The sequence below is a fragment of the Larus michahellis genome, chromosome 1 (assembly GCF_964199755.1).
Source record: "Larus michahellis chromosome 1, bLarMic1.1, whole genome shotgun sequence".
Lineage (NCBI taxonomy): Eukaryota > Metazoa > Chordata > Aves > Charadriiformes > Laridae > Larus > Larus michahellis.
Window position 1 is genome coordinate 203,038,702 of NC_133896.1, and position 20,804 is coordinate 203,059,505.

Consider the following 20,804-nt stretch of genomic DNA (forward strand, 5'->3'; position numbering starts at 1 on the left):
TAACAAAACTTAAGCGGATAAGCGTATATCTGGAAATCAGACTCCTTACGTAAAGTAAGCACAATGAAAGGATATACAGCAAATGAAAGGACTTTTCTTCAAAAAAACTATCTTTCAACTTCTTGCAACTTCACGTCTCATATGGCTTTTGAATGGAGGCATTAAGTTAAAAGAACTTCCCCACCCATAGGTCAAGTATTGACTGTATTTAAATACAGCAATGCAAGGACAAACAGAAGCTAAAAATTTAGCGTCCCGTATTACTTTATGTAACATGGCAATAAAATCCCTTTTGCTAAGGCTACAAAGGACAGATTTACAGAAATATGAGGTACCGACATTTATGGTCACAAAAGTAAAGGAGGAAAAGAATTATATAGCATTGTCATCAGACATTTCTTTTCTCTTTTTCTTTTTTTCCTTTTGTTTTTTTTTGAGGGGTTTTTGGTTCTGTTCTTGTTTTTTTACAAAATACATGTCGTGATGACCACATGCTTTAAGCTTAAATTCATTTATTTTTTTTAATATATATATATATATATTATTTGTAGGGGCAATTGAGAGAGAGTCACAAATAAGGAAAGGACACTAAGGTTTTAATAAGGGCAACAAAAAAATTGTTTTCACCAGAATAGATTCACATTACAGTACACCAATATTGACAGCATTCTCTTTTGTCTATTTTTGGTACATAAGATGGAATCTCTCTACATAACCTTATAAGGCTTCAGTAACTAAAAAGTAAAAAACCTATTAGTTTACAATTTATTTAAAAATTCTGAAAGACACAGCAAGTTCTAAACTTTAGTAGTGCTACCCATACACAACCACCCGGTTTAAGAACCCATTAAAAGAGCCACCTTTCAAGGGAGCTTCCAACAGCAGGTTGTGCAATATGAATTTCTCTTACTACAAGGGGGGGGAAAAAAAAAAATTACACATGGCACATTCTCATTCATATTTTGCAATGTAAAAAGTTACAAACATACCTAATCAAATAAATAATAAAAAATGAATCTGAAATGTGTTTGTTATGTATCCTAAAACCACTATGCAGAATAATGGAAACTTTCACTCACAGACTATTTACATGGTAATACCCACGTGAGGGTACACATTGCTACAAAACTCATAAAACAAAGGGTAAACTTGAAATGTTTTCCATAGTAAAGGTCTAGCAGCATGACTATATCTAATGCTGTTGGTTTTCTTGATGGTTTTTGGAAGTTTGTTTTAATCTATGTCTTCATCCAGTTCATAATTGTCTTTATCATAAATATCTTTTACTAAAAGAACCCGTACGAGCATATTTTCCAAAGTGTTGCGGTCCAGTGACGTGGCAGTGTACCAGATGGGACTCTCCGTGGAGACAGAGCACTCCGGTTGCAGATAGAACATGTCTGTCCTCTGATTCAGATTCTGTGGGCTACAACGGGGAAAAGCAAAGGGGGTTAGAAAAGCAGCCTCACAGGACAAAACAGTATGTTGGCACTTCTGACATCCTCTGTAAACAAAACTCTAACCGTACTTAGTCAAATTACAAAAAGAAGACTACTGGCCCAAGCCCAGCCAGTCCTGCATCCTCAGAGCAGCCAAAAGCAGGTGCCTGGGACCGAGCAAGCACATGGGAGACCACAGACTCCTCCGCTTTCAATTTGCAGCTCCAGGACTTGCTAAACCAGAAAGTACTTTCTACCTACTTAGAAACCCCTGACTGAAATATTTGCAAATAGGCTCAACACTGACATCAGTATCTGCACCACAGCCTGATGCAGAGATCTCTGAATATAGAGCCTGGCATTGCCTTGAAAGTCAAGGACGATAGTTCTGAGACGCACAGAAATACAATAAGCTAAAATTCCTCCTCCTCCTCCTCTTTTACTTAAAGGGTTGGCCACTATAAGTCTTAAAATCCTTAAATTCCCAACCTGCTATACTTTGGAGTTTGTATATGTGCTCGATCCAGCTCAGACATAGCCTCCAAGCCTCCTTACAGAAGACCCCTCAAGGAAATTCTAGCATTTTGTCCATTTAGACAAGTCTCAGAACGTAATTTCCAATTCTGCATGTACAAGTGCTCACTCATGCTCCCTCCTTCGTAAGTACTGTAGACTTCAGAGGTCAACTGCATTTCCTATTTGTTTGGTAAAAATAAGAATTTTTACCAGCTCGTCTTCCCAAACTAGCTGGGGTGAACGTTGTTCTACACTCACATAAATCAGATTAAGAGTCAGATAAGAAGCCAAAATATGATAATTTAAATATTTCAACCGCCTTCCTACTGTTTTGACAAGCCAGTATTTTTATAGGAACAAGCAACCTGATATAGCGCTCATAGCTGTGAATGAGAGGATCCTGGAACTTCAGCGGCAACTGATTGCCAAGTATATTTCAAACAGTTGGCATTACCTTAAATTTTACAATAGCTTTTAAAGTGTTAAATATTTTATTAAAATGATTTCATCAAAGACAAGAGGCGTATGTTATTGGAAGTGGAACCAGGAGAAGCAGTCTGCTGCTCTAGTCAGCAATGGTGACCAGTATCTGTAAACGCATTCTTTTCCCCCAAAGTTGAGATGTTTCTAAAGAAAATAGATTATTTGTTCTCTCCGCTCTACTGGCTGTGTAACTGAGTTAAAAAAAATCCAGCTTTAACTTTAAACAATATACCCTCTCCAAACCATGACAGTGGATAGTGTGAAGGCAAATCCTCCACCCCCAACAATCAGAATTAACTGAGTTTATGAAAAAAAGGTGCTTGCATTGACAGACCACAAGTCACTCTTTATGTGTTTCTCTCTACAACATCACATACTTGCTTTTCTGCCTACACTGCGCATAAGGTCTTTCTTCACTTTTAAGAATAAGAAATTGGTTCCTAATACATGTTGGGTCTCACACTTGAATTATTGTGTTGCATATACAATGTGATTTTATTTCTTTCTCATCACTTACCTGTATTTCACTTAAGAGTTACACAAATCTCCATTAAAATCAGTCACTTGAATGGCTGTTCCAATTAAAGAAAAGGATTTCCCATGAAATCCTGTTTTCAAACACTTCCAAAACACTTAGCTGCTAAATCAGTTTTTTGCCTTTTTTTTTTTTTTTGGTTGGTTGGTTGTTTTTAATGTATTAATTTCTGTGCAGATGAGAAGAAAGCAAGCTGCTTCTAACTGCTGGGTTACTGTCAGTAATATTTTTTTCTGCTACAAAATACTTAAAACATGCTTTCAAACTACATATCTCGAAAGCACCATTTCCAGTTCCTGACAACTTAACATTAAGCAAATACATTGTCTAAATCCAATTCTTACTGAAGAGAAAAGGACCTCACAAATGAAACCCTCAGCAGCAAAACCTACCAGATCCCTTGCTGGTATTTCTCCACAGAAACACCTGGTTGCTTCCCGGTAAGAAAATTGAATCATACTGTCATTCCCAGATGGAGTCCTTAACAATTAAAAGTGAAGTACTCTGCTGCTCCCACACTTCCTGCACGTCTTGTCCAGATACAGAACTGGAGATTTCAATGTTTTCATTTAGCTATTTTTTCAGAAGATCTCAATCCATTCCCTTTGCTTGAGCATATTTCATGTTGCATCAAAACATCTCCCTTGCGTATCTGGTCTACTCTATAACACTTCTGTATTACCCCGTTTCACACTTACCTTTTAGACAGATAGCACTCAAACATTTTCACAGGGCATCTAGCTGGATCAGACGTGTTTTCAATTTGTTCAAATACTGGTTCATCATCTTCGTGTTTCCTTTTTCCAGTAGTAATTTTATCTTTAAGAAGAAAACCAACAACATCTAAGACACAATTTGAAGTTATTCTACGTTTTTCAGTAAACACCCCAGAGTGGGCAGCCCACCAAGCACGGCAATGCAGTCACCGCAGCTATGCGTATCTGCAAACTGGAAACGCAACTTACAGCCACAACAAAGTCGCAGCATTTAGTGTGGAGACCAGTGGGCTCGAAGGGATCATTTAACGCAGAGACCCTGTAGCCACCACGGCCCACACGCTCCGATTAGAGATCCGGGAGCTGAGAGCTGCTAAACTTTACGCAAAGGCAGACCCCTGGCTCCTGGCACGGTGCCCAGATGTCCCTCAGAGGAGCGCTGCATGGACGCTCCTGAAATACTTATTTTGGAACTGCCATGGTACCTTCACTATCAGCTCTGCACAGGGAAGACACTTGATATCGAAGACAGGCTTTGCTTTCCATTGTTAGAGGATTTTTTTTCCACTGTCTAAAAACAGTGCCAAAAGAAAGTCTTAAGTGTTGCTCCACTGTTTTCAGGCCAAAGTATTTAGTGTTAAAGTAGAACAGAGTATTCAGAAGAGCAACCGGTGAATGTGATCCTAGCTGTTTAACCCTCCAGAGGTAATCTTCTTCAACGCGAGAGAATATTGATCCTTCAAAAAAGAATATTAGAGAAAATACAAGGGATTAGCCCATAAACTGTCCAGTTGCAAAACAATCAAGCTTCTGTTTACCATAAAATTTAACAAAATGCTCAGACAGAAGCCTCTAATAACCATATTTAATTATATGTCCACACCCCCAAAACCACCTCTTAAAGACACAAACACTCACTGTTTCAGAAAGAGATAGTCAATACCACTATAGGCAATTTCACACAGAACAAATTTCTGTTTAATTACAACAACATTGCTTACATGCAGCTCCCTCATGTCATTACATAAAAACAAATGTTCAAGGGGCTTAATCCCTTCATAAAAAGCATATTTTTGAGTTTATTTTATTCTGCTCGGGCAAGGCCTCCAAATAGCTATACCTTCTTCTTTCTTATTATTCATGCATACCCCACTTAGAAAGCACTCCTGGGCCGTACCAGGGTATAGGGAGGGCCCTATACAGAGGCTCTCCAGAGCTATCCAGAGAAAAGCCAGTACCAAGAAGAGAGGGGAAAGGGGCTGGTAAGGACAAGCCCTCACTCAAGAGAGGTTTGGGAGAAAGATGGAAGAACGGTGGATTCTGCAGCTCAGCACCAACGTTGACCTGCTGAGGAAAATTCCTGTTTTCTCCATGAACTGACGATCCTCCTGAGCCCACAGCAGAGAGTCCTCTCAATCCAGCTGAGAAAGACTAAAACACATAGCTTGTCAGCCCTACCCACACATAGCCCAGTGGCTGCCTAACTGCTTCCCATCTGGGAAAAAAATGGACAAAAAATAAATTCAGCTCAGGTAGAAAGTATACGTCGAAGAGCAACTCCTTATTCTAAATGTCTCTCCTAAAAATGGACACTCAATTGTAGATTAACGGGCAGTGGCAAAATCAATTCTTGCAGCATCGATTACCAAGAAATAAGACAATAGGAACAGGTACAGTCTTAACTGAATGCTTAACTCTTGGATGAGATCTTTATGATTTTTAATCAGTTACTATCGCAATGCATAAAATGTTTGTATGTATCTACATGCCTAAGAACACTGAACTATTAAGAGATGAAAAACATACATGACCAAAAAGAAAATTACCATCTGGGAGTATGCTTGGTTGCCAACTTCTAAGTATTTTATTTAATTCCTGTTCAAACGTCTGGTAGATTGGATCAATAAATATGTTGTCTTTTCGATTACTTCCATATAAATACTACAGAAAAGAGAGAGAGACAATATTTGCAATTCCAAATTAGAACAAATGCTGTGCTACAGGATTCTTTTTCATTACAATGCTTGCACTTTTACAAAAAAAAAACCCCACAGTATCTAAAAATAAAGCAATGACACTTTTCCAATATTTAGCATTTAAAAGTTACCTCCAATATAATTTATGTTGTAATTTGCTACCTGGATATGAATCATAGACTAATTACAACTCTGACATTTTTCTCTAAAATTTCTTGTGTGCAACATTGTATCAGTGAATGGGGAGTAGTTTAAAAAAAACCAAACCACACAACAACTAATTTATCTTTTCCTCCACCTACGTCTTCAAAGAAAAAAAAAAAAACATTTAGCAAGAACCTGCCACTTTAAATGTGAACTCCGGACACTGACAAAAGCGTCTTCAACACAGAAGAGGAATCAAAAAACCACCCCCCATGTATTTGTGGTAATGATATGCAGCAGTGCAAGGAAAATGACAGGATGGTGCAAGGCACCTGCCTATTCTGCAATCTAATTATCTTAACCCTCTTGACCTTACAGACAGAAACTCTTTGGAACCTCTACCAAGAATTAATGGCTGAGGGCTATACTAGTATTTGACATTATCCCCTCTGTAGATGTTTCTAAGAAACGGAGGATTGGCTTCTTAAATTTTCCACTTCAGTGCTATCTTTGCGTGAACAAGCCTGTTGTTAGTGAATACTATAAAAGTGACAGACACACACAAAAAAGTCCTCACTACTGGAATGGCATCTATTTCTGTACACATACGTGAAATAACATTAAACACAGCACTCATTTATACTCAGTGGTTCAGCATATCTTGACCTCCTTATCTTTGCACTTAGTTTTATTATAAGGAAAAATGGATGAATGAACTTCCTAGAAGTGTCCAACACATCATCTTAATTCAGAAAACTATTTTATACAATATGTTTAACTAGTTCTTTAAAGCACAATATTCCCCAAAATTTGCTTCTTTCTACATATATCCATTTTCATTTTATAAATCGATTCTAGACTATACACAATACAGCTTACTATAAGCTTCGTGGGGTTTGCCGCTCTGTTCCCTGGCACATTTTTCCTCTGTGAGTTTTCTTTTTCTCTGGTTTGCATTAAACAGTCACACTGAACACCGGCAGTGAAACTGAAATCAGACTAAAAACGGGTTCGAACCAATTCCCACACAAGCCTGTGAAAACTCAACTAAAAATATTTCTGTTCCCTGTTTCAGAATAAGTGTTTGGGTAAACCCTGGCATGCCCAGTAGAAACCTGTGAGGGACACTGGACCATTAGCACCGCAGGGTCTACAGAAGAATGATGCTGCGTTGCAATCTCCCCTGCTACACCATACCCAACGTGCATCTGCAAACCTTCACTTCCCTGGGTCCCTGGGACAAAGAACGAAGGCCACGATGCAGCAGGGGAGCATGGTGCATAACACCTTCTTCTAGATGAACCCTCTCCACTAAATGCTCACCTGACCACGTAACAACCTTTACTTTTAAGTATTTTTCAGGATCAGTACCTCAGAGTTATCAAAACCATTACTGAACCATTTCTGGCTGGAAGAAGAACAATTTCAGTTGCAAATGAAGCTGAACTGAGAAAATGTACCATTTGACTCAGGGACCAGTTTGCTGTAACAGATTTTCCAAGTGCTTCCTTTGAGAAAAAGTTATTTTACAAAGTCAAAAAAACAGCTTAAGACTTGAAGACTCCTGAGCACCTCCCCTGTGCTCAAATCATATTAAACCCAGGACAGAAAGCTGCAGCCTGAGCCTGTCCTTAGCCACAGCGAGTGCAGTAATTTTGGTGGGGAGGGAAAGCGCCCTTTTTCTAACCTACCGTTTCCACATTCTTTTCCTTTGAAGAGAAACTTACTTTCTAAGTTAGCAAAATATTGATGATCTTTGGCACAACTTTATCCTTAAATGGCATAATTTAATCTCCTCTGAGACCCTTCTGAGTTAAACAGAGCCAATACCTTTTACGCAGTAGCAGACAATTTAGTCTCTTTCGGGAGTACCTTCCTTCATCAGGGTTGTCAGATGGAAAGGACTAAGAAAATACTGGGAGGCAATGGAGTTTTGTGGCACATTGCGACAACTACGTTGCATTTAGTGTATCACTAACTTGTTTAAACCTGTTTTTTAGAAGGGTAAACACATACCCATGTACACACAAGTTGCCATCAGCACACATAATGTTGCTGCAACCCTTGACAGCTTACATGCTTACATGTCCCTCGCCTGCTGTCTGCCCTTGTGGAACGCAAACTCCTTGGAAGAGGGCACATCTTCCTACCAGTCTGAACAGCAATAGCACAACTGGGCCAATGAAATGGGGCTGTTAACATCACCTCGATTAAATACTGGACACTAAGTATAAGCAATAATTACAGTCAAATGACCACAAGTTGTTCCTCTAATGTTCCAGTGTTGTGTTATGTGTATTAGGGCTCATGATAATTGCGTTGCGCCACGTAAACTTTGGTTCTGATGAGCTAAAAATATAATAAAGTTTTACACGTAACTAGCTTTCACAGTAGACAAAATAGACAATGCCAAAGGCACAAAGGTGGAAAAAAATAAATAAATATTAGTTGAGTTCCATTTTATAAACACGTACCCGACTCTGTGTATTGTTTATCAGCTTAACATATTTTCAATTCAACAGAAAGATACAGAGAGACAGCAGATCATGCAAGTGCAGAAGCAGAAAGCTTGCTGAACTTGAAACATGCTTTGTAGCACTATTGACTAAAACGCCAAACAATGAATGCTCACTTCTCAAAATTCAACCATGAGGTAAAGATATCAACTAACTCCTTAATTTTGCATACTTGTAATACAGAAAAATTAGCGGAGGTACTATTTATTTTAAAAAGATTTGGATTTAAAAAATGTTATTTGATTCAAGTCCTCTGTCTTAAGCATGAAACAGTTTAAGCAAGACTCAAAAGCCTGTGAACAACTTGCTTTCCACATCATATGCATTTTTTATTGCTTTTGACTTGAATGACATTTTCTGTGTTCTCAGCTCTGAACACTGCCTATTTTATCTACGTCTTGCCTTACGTACTAAAAATTAAGACAGCCTCTGCTTAAAAGATAAGCTGTGGAATAGGCTTTTCTAATTATCTAGTAATATGTTATTGCCTTCACATACGATACATCTAAACTGACTCCCTTTATCTCCAAAATACAATCTAATTACAATTCAGGGGCAGGGTGTGTGTGTGAGACAGTCAATATAGCAGAGATTCCTGCACTTTACAAAAAATGAAAAAAGCCTACGTCATTTTAGAATGCAAATTCCTTGCTTTAATGCAGCAAGAAGCTTAAAATTACTACAATATACCAGCTTACATTTGAGCTTTCAGGATGGGTCTGCAAACTCATTTTCTATACAGACAGCTTCCTACAACGTGATTTACACAGCAGCCTCTCTGTGTTCCAGATCATAGCCATTATATTAAGAATAGCTCCTAGCCAATAAATCCACATTATCTCCATTCTTCCACTGAAATGGGTTACAGTCAAATCAGCAGCTCCGCTTCCCATTGCTACAGCCTCTACTAACCTCCTGAATCCCAAGACACAGATAATAGATGCTGTCAGGTGCATAGTTCTCTCCATTTGGCCTTCGAATTTCATTGACAAAATGTGTCAACCCATAGTTTAACTCAGCTGAAGTATGTGATAATAGATCTTCCTTTAATTTCACAGTCTTTGCTGTAAAATAGAGAAAAAATGCTGCATTATACAACAGAATTATTACATGGTGAGGGTGGCTTGGGGTATTTTTGGACTGGAAAGGGTGAAACTGGCTTTATATCCTCTCCACTAACCAATGAATGAATCTAAACGTACTAAGTAGTTCAAATGCTAGTTCTGCATTAAAATAAACAAGGCTACCAGAGTGAAATCTGGTTAACCAAATGCAGTATCACCCACTGACGAATGCACTGTCATGCATGGCTGAGGATGGCACAGAAGTGGCCCAAGATGCTGAAGTGAAGACAGTGCTCCGTAGACGGAGACCTTCAGGGGAAACGGCAGTTTCCAAAGATCCAACTGCATAACGCGAGGGTGCTAAGACACATGTGGGAGCTGAAGAACAGCAGGAGTAGCAGCAATCCCCCTTTTCCCTCACAGTATAAATGTACACACAGGGGAGCGTCACAGAAAGAGCAGCGAGGCTCCACAGGAGCGAAGGCCACCTCATGTCAGAGCTCCACAGCCAGGTAATGCCAGCCTCAGAGGACGATCTCTTTCCAGGACTAAGGGTAGGATGCCCCTTCCCTTGCAATTTGGAAGTCCAGAAAAGGTGTGAACTCCAAGGCGAGTTAGAATATGAGGAAAACCAGGATGCAAACAAAAAATCAAAATGGACACGGAAAGTCAGAAGGGCCAGGAAGGTGCTGTCCTGGCTCACACGAGAAGTGTGAGACCCAATGTTCTGAACCAAGAAGTGAAAACTAGGAAAAAAAGAGTTTAGCAGCTCTGTGGTAAAATAGTCCCAGTCATTGTGGGAACATTACGGGCATGTGAAAACTTCTATGAAAAATTCCAGCTGAAAATCAGATGACTACAACAATTCTCCCTACCAAATAAGAATCTGGATGCCAGATTTTTGGAAATACTTACTTGATTTCAGTTCCTCTAATTCTGGAAGCTCTTCATTTAAATACCGAGACTTTACCCAGTGCTTCCACGCGTTTACACCATACGCGTATTTGAATGGAAAACTACACTCTGAGTTTTCAGAGCTGTCATCGTGAGACTGGTACTCTGACACCGCTTTCCTCTTCACCCCCTGCCACGGAAACACAGTGGTTAACGCTGCCCACAGCCGCTAACGGCAGCAACACAGAAGCCGGGCAGAATAAGCAAGCTGCAGGCCAGATTACAAACGGAAGGATCAGTGTAAAGAAACACATGCTTCATTCAGCAGTAGTTTCTGTGTTGAACATACTTCTAAGGACAGTATTTACTTAGGCTGACAGATGTTTCTAATTTGCCTTTCAAACACAGAGTAAGTTTTGATAATGAAGTTGTCGTATTGGTTATATCCCATTAAGCAACAAACACATGATGCACCATATAATTTCGTGTATTTATAGGATTTCACTGGGTTAATGTGCAGGAAGTTAAAGACGTGACAAATTATGTCAGAAGGCTCAAATGAACTCATCAATGGAAAAGCCAGTGTTGGTCCCAAATTAAAGCATGTCCAGCAGTAGATATATGGACCTTGTCCAGCAGATAATGTTGACAGTTTAGACTCTAAATTTAAAACTAGAAAGACACATTTATTCTTAGACAATTTTATTAGAAGTTTGCTGCTTTTTCAAAGCTGCGATATCTACTGCGGTTATTGCAACAAAACCATTTCAGCTTTGTGCTAGGCATCAGAAACTCTATCTCCTGTTAGTTTCCTTCTAAAGGAAAGAATATGGCTAATTTATTTGCAATGTCTAAACTAAGATTTTTGAATGAAAATAAAATCTGGGAGAACTGCAAACAAGTAAAATATTTTTTTTTAACTATTTTATATAGGAGATGCTATAGCTCCCATTATAAGCCATGGTAACGCCTGCATTCTTGCATTTTACTATCAAATTAAAGCTCTGTTCACAGTAGAAGGTACAAAAGCATTACCAAGAGTACAGTAATTAATACACACTAGCACATTACATCAACAGGTCTACCAATAGGAAGCAAAAATGGGATCAGAATTTAGAAATCTCACTCCTGTTGAGTCCGATAGCTAACTGCAACGCACATAGGACTGAAATAATTTTATTATTTGAAATATATCAATTTACATCATAAAGACAGGGTATTTGGTATGAATAGGCAGTAACTTGTTTTAAAGCAGTATAAGAACTGAAAAAAACCCCCACCAAATAAAAACCCTGGCATATTTTTGCCCACTTAAATTCTGTGCTTTTTGATTATTTTTTTTTTCATAACATGACAAAATTACCTTCTTTTTGGACCGAGGCCTTGGCTGTTCCTCATATTCTTCCCCAAAAACAGGAGGTAATAAAAACTCGTTTTCTGTATCAAGCTCCTCAGTTGCTGAAAATATAGTAACAGAGACTTACTTCTTAAACATATATGTTATAATAATGGTTTGAAAAAACGAATGCAGTGTATCAGTGTGCATTATCATAAGAGGTCCACAAAAGCACGCGTACGAACATGACTGGATTTCAGTCAGACTATATATAAGGAAGAAATTTTTTACAATGCTGGTGGTGAAACACTGGCACAGGTTGCCCAGAGAGGTGGTAGATGCCTCATCCCTGGAAACATTCAAGGCCAGGCTTGATGAGGCTCTGAGCAACCTGATCTAGTTGAAGATGTCCCTGTTCATTGCAGGGGGGTTGGACTAGACGACCTTTGAAGGTCCCTTCCAACCCAAACCATGCTATGATTCTATGAAATAAACCTATTCTTATTTTCGAAGTAAGGCAAAGCTATAAAAATGTTTATTTCTAAATAAATGGTAAAGGATACAATGCTCCATATTTTCAAGCACTATCTCAAGACACTAAGGCAGCATTTCTTACGATGGACTCTGACACAGTTTTTCCTGCCTAGGCAGTCTTTAGTATTAAGAAGTTTAAGTTATGGTGAGAATGAACAGCTATGAGTGGAAAAAATACAAATTAACTTACTACATGCACTTTTGTTCATGTATTTCTATCATTTCTATTAATGTTTTATATAGCACATTATACTTAGTTAAAAACATTAAGAATCAGAATGCAAACTCTTTCAGAGAAACTGGTTTTAGTCTACATTCATACAGTGGTGGAGGTCTAGCTCATGATGGATATTACAGTAATCTTGGTAAACAGATATACGGTACTATGTCAAAATACTATTTATTTAACATTTCAGGGGTGGGATGAAGGACTATTTCAGACAACACAATGGAATGAGACAACATACGAATGGATTTAATGTTGCAAGTTCCACCTTTATTTACTTTACTGAAGATGGTTCATCCCTCATTTAGCCATCAAATAATGTCTTCATTCAAAACGAATGCTCTTCTAATAGTCTGATTTCATCACCTTCTACTCAAGACACCATTCAAACTGGTCCAGATGAAACAGCACTCATATGCAAAGATTTAAGAACTGTGACCCAGACTAAAAACCAGTCCTTGCCCTGCTGCCACAAGGAACCTCATCTGAGAATGTATTCATTATTGCTTTCCGTGACACATGCCATCTGAGACTTTGAGCCTTCAAAATAGCTTTCCTAAATCCATGTCCAAAACCAAGTTGATACAGCTAAGTTCTTTAGTGAAAGCTTAACTCCCCCTTTTCTTTGCGTTCTGTTTCAAATACCATATTTAGAAAGAAGGAGGAAGTCATTTAGAAGTTGCCAGTCTTGCAAACGCACAGCAAAGATTTACCTAACAGTCATTCAAGTGGATCTTGCAATCAAATAAAACTCCTCTGAAAGGATAATGAAACAAAGTGCAGTGGTTGCCCATAATGCCTATTTCACAATATTTACTAAAACGACAGAAAAAAAATACCTCTTGGAAAGTCTATTTCAATATCAAGGTCTGCTTCATATGGAACATCAGGCAAGCTTGTCCGTGCCTCTGTTTCTGAGTTTAGTAGATTTGACTCAACTATCACACCTGTTGGAAAAAAAAGAAAAACAAGAAAACCTCTTGTTATTTTAACCAACACACAGACTAGTTAAAACAGAACAGACTTAGAACATTAGAAGCTGAGTGGTTCTAAAGCTGCTTGTTCTGCTCATCACCATCCAAGGTTTTGTTGTTCTTGGGATCTCAGATTTACTTCTCCAATCTGATTTCCTTCAAACAGAAAAGACACTTACTAGCCCATCTGTCCTGCATTAAGCTGTGTCAGCAAAGCACAAGCATAGAAAATCAAATACTGGGGAATCTGGATCATATCAACTAATCACAGAACTCAAACAAGCCTGACAAACCAAACTATCTATTTTTCTACACAATTCTGCCCACAACAGAACAGACCTTCAAATCTGTGAAAGAGATCCTAGAAAAGCAAACAAGGAAGGCAGGCTGAGAGAAACAAAAGCTTGACCGCTTTCCAACTGCTGGCAAAGACAGATTTCTCCAAACTCAGTTCTCTGCAAATGAGCAAGCTCTGATCCCATGTATCTACTCATTCAGCCAGCTGTACTTAGCAAAAGGGAGCAAGGAACTGCAAATGACAACCCTGCAGCACTACCAGAAATGTCCGGCTTTAGTGGGGGAATGGCAACAGTTTGGAAAACAATAAGCCTCCTGGGACTGCAGTGCCACTGGCATCCTATATACCAGGCCCAAAGCATAACTATCAACATCCTTTGAGGCATCTGTTGAAAGACCTTGAAAAAAATCCATCAAAATTTCACCTGAGTCACGGAAAAACCTTAAAATCTAGGTTTTGGAAGAGAAGGAAAATTATCCTGGGAAGATATAGCCGAGATGAGGAATTTGGCCGGCAGGGCTGGGAAAGAGGGGCAAAGAGGTAAGTGCACTGCAAAAATATCATTACAGAATGTGCGAGATTTTTTTGATCTTCAGCTGTAATGTTGTCCCAGACAATTCTCACCTTTGAGGTGAGCTGATGGGATGACAAGCTATTTCAGCATCACAACCCCCATGATCTATCAGCTGACACATTGCGATCTTCAAAGATGATACTTGCAGGCCAGGATCAATCAAAAGCAAAAGCACCATTAGGTCACCTGTTTTTTTCGACCACAGTTCCACTTGTGAAATGTATGTTTCTCTTAGTTTTAAGAGTCTGCACTTCCCCACACACAACTTTCCTTAAACTTTTGACTTCAGTTTTTCTGGGAAAAAGAAAGGATTGATTTTGGCTTGGTTTGAGTTATGTTGAGAAGAAAACACGTGTGTGCAATCCTGGATGACTGCTTGCCATCAGCCAAGGAGCTGGTGCAAGCAAAGGGAATGCCTGTGTTTGTAAAGACAAAGATCTGGTACAGGACACCGAGGTCACACAACAGACTTCAGAAAGTTTTCTGTATTTCAAATGAGCTAAAATGATCTTCAAAAATATTTAAGTAATTAAGATTTCAACTTAAGAACTCAATAATAGCACTATTATACTGAAAGAAACTTTCCCTAAAATAAAACAAACAAACAAAAAACCCCAAAAAACCCCACCATAACCAAAATCACAACCTTTCTCATGATTCTTACACACCCACACATACACCCCAGTGCTCCAAAAAGTCAAAAACTTGGCAGGAAACTCACTGGCCACATCAGAAGCTTCATCTTTTCCATCATGTTCAGGTACCACCCCTGACAAGTTCAGTAGCTCAGTTTCCAGAGGATTTGAGGGTACTTTTCCCCTCAGATCTTCTATTGCTGCAAGGATTTTCTCACTGCTATCCAGAGTCGTGGGCAAGAAAACTGGAACTGGCACCTATGCAGACAGAGAGGAAGAGATAAATAGAAAAGAAAAAAAAAAAAAAAAGCTGCAACAAAGCATCAACACCAGTCAACACAGAAACAAACTCTCTATTCTTTGTCTAAAATTTAATTTAAAAAGTTAATACAGATTAGAAACATATCACTTTAGTGTGGGCTAACAAAAAAATACTGACAGGTTAAAACATTCAATATAAATGACTGAGAACCAAAGGGAAAGCACAAAAATATACAGAAAAAAATTCAATATGCCAAAATATAGTGGGTCAAAGTAAGAACAGAAGGGACTTTGGAGCTTCAAACCTGTCTTGACTATAACTTCAGACTAACAGTTTGGACAAATCAGCATCCTGTTTTAGCAGCCTGCTTGTGAAATATGGAACTTTAGGAATTCAGGGTTTTTTTCCCCAGTTTGTATGAGATTTGGTACCTAAGTGATAACAAATTTAACTTAAGAGTTATTCTCTTTTGCTGGCACAAAGTTACTTTTTTTTTTTTTCCTTTCTTTTCTCCTCCTGTTTATCCCACTCCGCCATCCCTCCCCAACACAATCTTTCCATTTCCCATTACTCTTTACTTATTCGGCAAACTCAAAAGTACCATTCAGAATTGTTCCTAAGAAGTTCAGCGTTCAGCAGCACAAGATTTTCACACCGAAAGCAGGCAGACAGGTGCTAAAGAACAATCAGGAAATTAAGTGCCACTGTAAGATTTCTAATGCTTTTCCCATAAACAGTGCTGCAGCGTCCTGCAGTCCTTTAGCTGGACCAGAACAAGAACAGCCAACAACCCAAAGCGGTCCCACACATGGATGTGAATAGATGCCAATCTAAAAATGAAGCCGAAGTCTCACTTACAGGAACAGGAACTGTTGTAGGAACGGGAACATTTTGACTATACATGTTCATAGGCACCGGAACATAGACAGGTACAGGAATAGGCACTGGGACATACTCTTTTTTCCAATCATCTTCTATTAAAAGAAAAAACAAAAAGGCAAACACTGCCAGGTACTTAGATATATTTTACACCTGCAGTTTAGGAAAAAAATCAGAATGTTTGCAATATGTTCCAAGACAGTAAGAGTTTAAAAAATCTGCAATGAAGAAATGAGTAGTTCCAGTATAGTTGAAGAGTTACCTGTCTGACAAGATTTTGTCTGCATATGAGGTTTACAGTATGTGGCTTTCGTCATTGTCAAAGGCTTGCAAAGAACTGCCTTGTTCTTCATTTCTCTGTTAGGCGTTGGAGAAGGTGGCGGTGCCGAGCCCTGCAGAGAAGAAAACAAAAGAGAACGTCCTGTTACACCAAACTGATTTCAACACAAAGTTCTTGATTTAATCTATCAGTTCATACTTTTCATATATGAGATACTGAAGAGCAAGCTCACAACAACACAACACAACAGCATGAACTATGATTCTTTAATTGCAAGCTATTCTACATTTCTAGTAATGAGCTGCCACTGCCAGGAACGTAACATAGCTGTGTTTGGCTCAGTCAGGGCTAGCACTTTTATTAACAACTTCTGGTTCCTTTTCCTTTTTTTTTTTTTTTAAATTTAAGATACTCTTGAGATATTCTTTTTTACATTCTTGTTTAAATGAAAGTGCAATTTAAAGGATCTTGTAACTTAAAAATAATTTTAGCTGTAAAAAGAATTCACTACAAGCTAACAAACTTTATTTAACAACCAAAGAATTCACTATAGGATAACAAACTTTTGGCTCAAGGTCTAACCTATAACCTGCTATAATCCAAAGACCATGTTTTTTTTTTAAATTTATTTAGAAATAAAATATCTCCAAACAATTTTTTAATACCTAAAGTATGAACTTCGAGCTCCCCCTGCTGGCTCCACAATAGTGACAACCAATACTTGGGAACATCACATAATGCTCAAACTGCATCCTTACAGTCAACAGGTAAAAAACCTCTTGTTCCAGACACGGTTTTTGTCCCCTAGAACCTGTTTTAGAACCTGATTTGAGAAACAGACTGTCACTTTTATTTGGTCATATGTAGCAAGGCTAGCCCCACGTAACCTTTTCAATTCAGAAAGTCAAGTCGTAAGAACAGCAGTAGACCTTATTTAACAGGCATACCCTTTCTAAAATAATTTTTAAAATACTGTATCACTAATAGATTTTATATGATTAAAAATTTATGGCCTGAATGAACATCATTGGAAGCTATTAAACATGAAATACTAGATGTTTCTAACCTGACAGTTTAGCATGTCTGATGTCTCTAGGTACCTAAGCAAACTTATTTTCTGTGCTTTTCATTAATATATTTTATTATGCCATCAAAATACTTTCATCTAAATCTAAGATGTACCTTACAGAAACCTATTTGCATTAAAAAGGTGAGTCAATTTTTTCATGGAAAAACAGGCACTTCTGAGATCTTCCAAGAGACAAACAAATCAAAACAAAACTAAATTTCAAACAGAATACACTAAGCTAACAAAAAAATATTATTAGTAGTAATACTTTTGACAAGCTGACAAAAACTAAAACTCAGAATGAAGGCTGCTGCTCCACTCCTGATCCCCATCCTCCCTGACAGTGATCCTGCAAAAGTTACGCTTCCCCACTCCGTCACCTGCAGCAAAGTCAATCAGACCTTGAGCACCAATTATTCTACTCCTAGGGATTATAATTTAAGAGCTGAAGCTTTATTTTCAGCCTTTCAACACTGAGATACAACCTTAATATTGTAAATGATCAGTGAAATTATCTTCCCTTTCTATACTCAATAAATACACCTGATCAGACTAAACATGTCATGCATTATAGATGAAAAGTATAGCTGATGATTTCGTTTTCCAGAAGACGCTGAAAAGATAAATTATGAAGACTAAAAAATTTAATTTCAACTACTGATGTGAAAAAGACTGAAAAACTTCCTAAATTTATCGTACTATCATTCAAAGATAGTAATTTTTTAGCTTTTTAATAGCATCCCTTTAAGCCATCAGGATCTAACATTTTAAATACATCTAATTATGTTATATATGTATTAAATATATGTACTTACCGTTATTTTTGTTCGGGGGGTTTGACAGCCCTGATCTAAAAATGTAAGAAAACATTTTTAGAATTTTTTTTTCCCCTTTTTCAGAATCAAAGCAAATTTCAGTAAGCAACTCAGACACCGTGTATCATCAGGGAAACATGAAATTAACAGCACTGATTAACACTGTATATCCCAGGCTGAGAATACCCGCAAGACTTCTCACTCGCAGGCACCTCACCACGCCGGCACTGAACCTTACACAAAGGCAAACACTACATCAGTGCTCCATCCAGATCGAATATCGTCTCTTTCAGAAAAGTAAATGTTCAAATACTAAAATGGCCATATAAAGAAGTTGTGTTGATATAACTACATTAATTAAAAGGCTGATTTATTTGAACTTTGCCTGACATGCCACTTAAACCATGTGAACATGCATTCAGCCCCCACGAGTAAATTTATATGGTACCTATTGCCAACAAAGTGTGCAATATATTCCTCTTAGCTAGACACTTTCATCCCATTCTCACTTAGTTTCCATTTCACTTATTTCCTTTTAATTCCATTTATTTCTTTTTTCATTCCTAGTGCATTTATCTGCTGTCTGTGACCAAAACACATTTTGAAAAGAAGTGTTTCCACAGAGCACACAATGACAAACCAGAGCATGAGAGGGAAGCATTTTCTGTCCCCATCATGATACAACACTAAACTTACGCTTAACCTAAAAAGATTTGTTTTTTAAAAAGTGGTTACAAAGCTGTTTGATTACCTGATGTTTCAGCTCTTGAAAAAACAATAAAATAAAGAGCTAAGATAAAAATAGCAAGCAGCGCAATGATGCCTCTGATGATAAAATAAAAAAGGGTAATCTCTCACACAGTTTATTACAAGAAATAAATAATCCATGCACTTTACATTTTCCTTTTAAAGGAAGCATCTTGTTTGCCATTTAGCAGCCATAAAGCAGCACATACCATAGTGTAAGTTCTCAGGTCCTTTTTGGGTTGCCAGGTTTGGTTCGTTCTGTTGACAGTAGAAGCGGAGCAAACAGTGCTGATCACAGAAGTGTTTCATTTCGCCACGCCACTGCACTTTCTCTTTGAGAGTTCCTTGAGACTTACAACAGTCACATCGCGCAGCCTTAATGCAAAGGAAGATTTTTGACATTTTTAAACAAGCCTTGGGAAAAAAAAAAAGTATTTCTACATTTTAAAAGGTCACATTTTTAAGAGTACTGAAGAATCATTACCACTACAGAGTTAAGTCTTGCTCGTGTAGGCTCCATGATAGATACACTATTTCTGCATATACACGCACATTTATCACTTTACTTTCAACTGTTTGCTGGGGGGTTAACACCCAGAATTAACATGCTTTGTTTCGCTAAAGACAGTCAGCCAAAAAAATAATGTTATGCATCAGTTTTAATTAATGCCACTGAAACATTCTGCAAAACAAGGGCAGAAAGCGACTGAGACTTCTCAATGACTCTCTTGAACCAAGGACAAGCAGAGATTTCCCTTCCTTTCCCCAAAGTTTGGTGCTTTTTTGTTTAAAGTCACAAACAAAAGCTCTTCCCTAGGTATCAGATCAAAGCCCTTTAGTGTAAATAACTGTTATATTTTCATTATTTTACAAGTTTGACAATTTAAGATTCCAATTAATAGTTAGTTCTGCAAAGTCTATGATTTATAAACAACAATATCTCTTCAACTAAAGAGGATAAATCTACTTAGCACATAACTTGAAACTCAAAACTTTATTCTTCTGTATCCCTAGCTAAATATGTAAGTAATATAACTTTCACCAGCCTACATCATGATAATTTCATGAGGCATCACTAAGACAGACATTGTTTTTCTCCAATATAGGTTCCACTGAATTTAATCAGCTATGCTATTAATTATTATCTGAACAGTGGTAACCCCAATTTCAGATCCTCAAGTAAGCAAAAATTTGTTTGCACTACTGCTCCCCTTGATATTGCTTGCAACCTCCTTAAAAAAAAATAATAGTCCTTTATATATACCCAGGAATCCAAAACAAGTCAACCTAATAATAAAGCCAGGAGAGTAAGAGGGAAGTTATGATAATATGCAACACAAAACATTAATATATAAAACCATACACAACACTGCAGTTATGCACAAGGCTCTGATGGCTAAAAAAAATAAAAAATAAAAATGGTCCAACTATAGTTCTCACAACCAAAAAAGTACAAATAGGCCAATTAGTTCAAATTTTAAAAGTAATTAGATGTTGAGTTCCTTCTCTGTATTTAAACAGTCCAGCACCACCCTTCGGCAACGCAGGAAATTGAGCTCTCAGTTGTAATTTTCAAATGTTTAAGATGGTATATACAGAGATTCAATTCTAACAGTATATCCAGCTTTAAACTGGGAGCAATTAAAGCTGTGGCTTCAGGATCACCTCACACCAAGGAAGGGCAGGTACTTCTTTCCCCCCCCGCTCTGTGCAGGTGTCAGCAGTAGGGCTCATGCACCCGCAAGGGTACACAAGGTCAGAGACCTTACAGCGCTCTATTGCCCCATCCTCCCTCAATTTTTATTACATCTGTCACTTTGACTTTCTGCTGATGCTGATCCAGAGCTCTTGTTGCAGCAGAGATGTCCTCAGTGGGACAAAAGAGCTCGGAA

The 20,804-nt window shown here is 38.0% G+C and overlaps 1 protein-coding gene across 7 annotated transcripts in view; it reads right to left on the reverse strand.

Moving 5' to 3' along the window:
- Positions 1–575: 575 nt before the first annotated feature.
- Positions 576–20,804, reverse strand: part of ZMYM2 (zinc finger MYM-type containing 2) — a 93,032-nt gene continuing 72,803 nt past the window's right edge. For all 7 annotated transcript variants that reach the window (XM_074569731.1, XM_074569712.1, XM_074569722.1 and 4 more), the window contains 13 exons: positions 19,122–19,287; positions 18,166–18,200; positions 16,264–16,393; positions 15,981–16,096; positions 14,947–15,118; positions 13,219–13,326; positions 11,647–11,741; positions 10,305–10,473; positions 9,238–9,389; positions 5,516–5,630; positions 4,175–4,426; positions 3,672–3,792; positions 576–1,426 (listed from right to left, as the gene is read on the reverse strand). In XM_074569731.1, the coding sequence (XP_074425832.1) occupies positions 1,234–1,426; positions 3,672–3,792; positions 4,175–4,426; positions 5,516–5,630; positions 9,238–9,389; positions 10,305–10,473; positions 11,647–11,741; positions 13,219–13,326; positions 14,947–15,118; positions 15,981–16,096; positions 16,264–16,393; positions 18,166–18,200; positions 19,122–19,287 (1,824 nt within the window). In that variant the 3' untranslated portion in view covers positions 576–1,233. The remainder of the gene's footprint in view (positions 1,427–3,671; positions 3,793–4,174; positions 4,427–5,515; positions 5,631–9,237; positions 9,390–10,304; positions 10,474–11,646; positions 11,742–13,218; positions 13,327–14,946; positions 15,119–15,980; positions 16,097–16,263; positions 16,394–18,165; positions 18,201–19,121; positions 19,288–20,804) is intronic.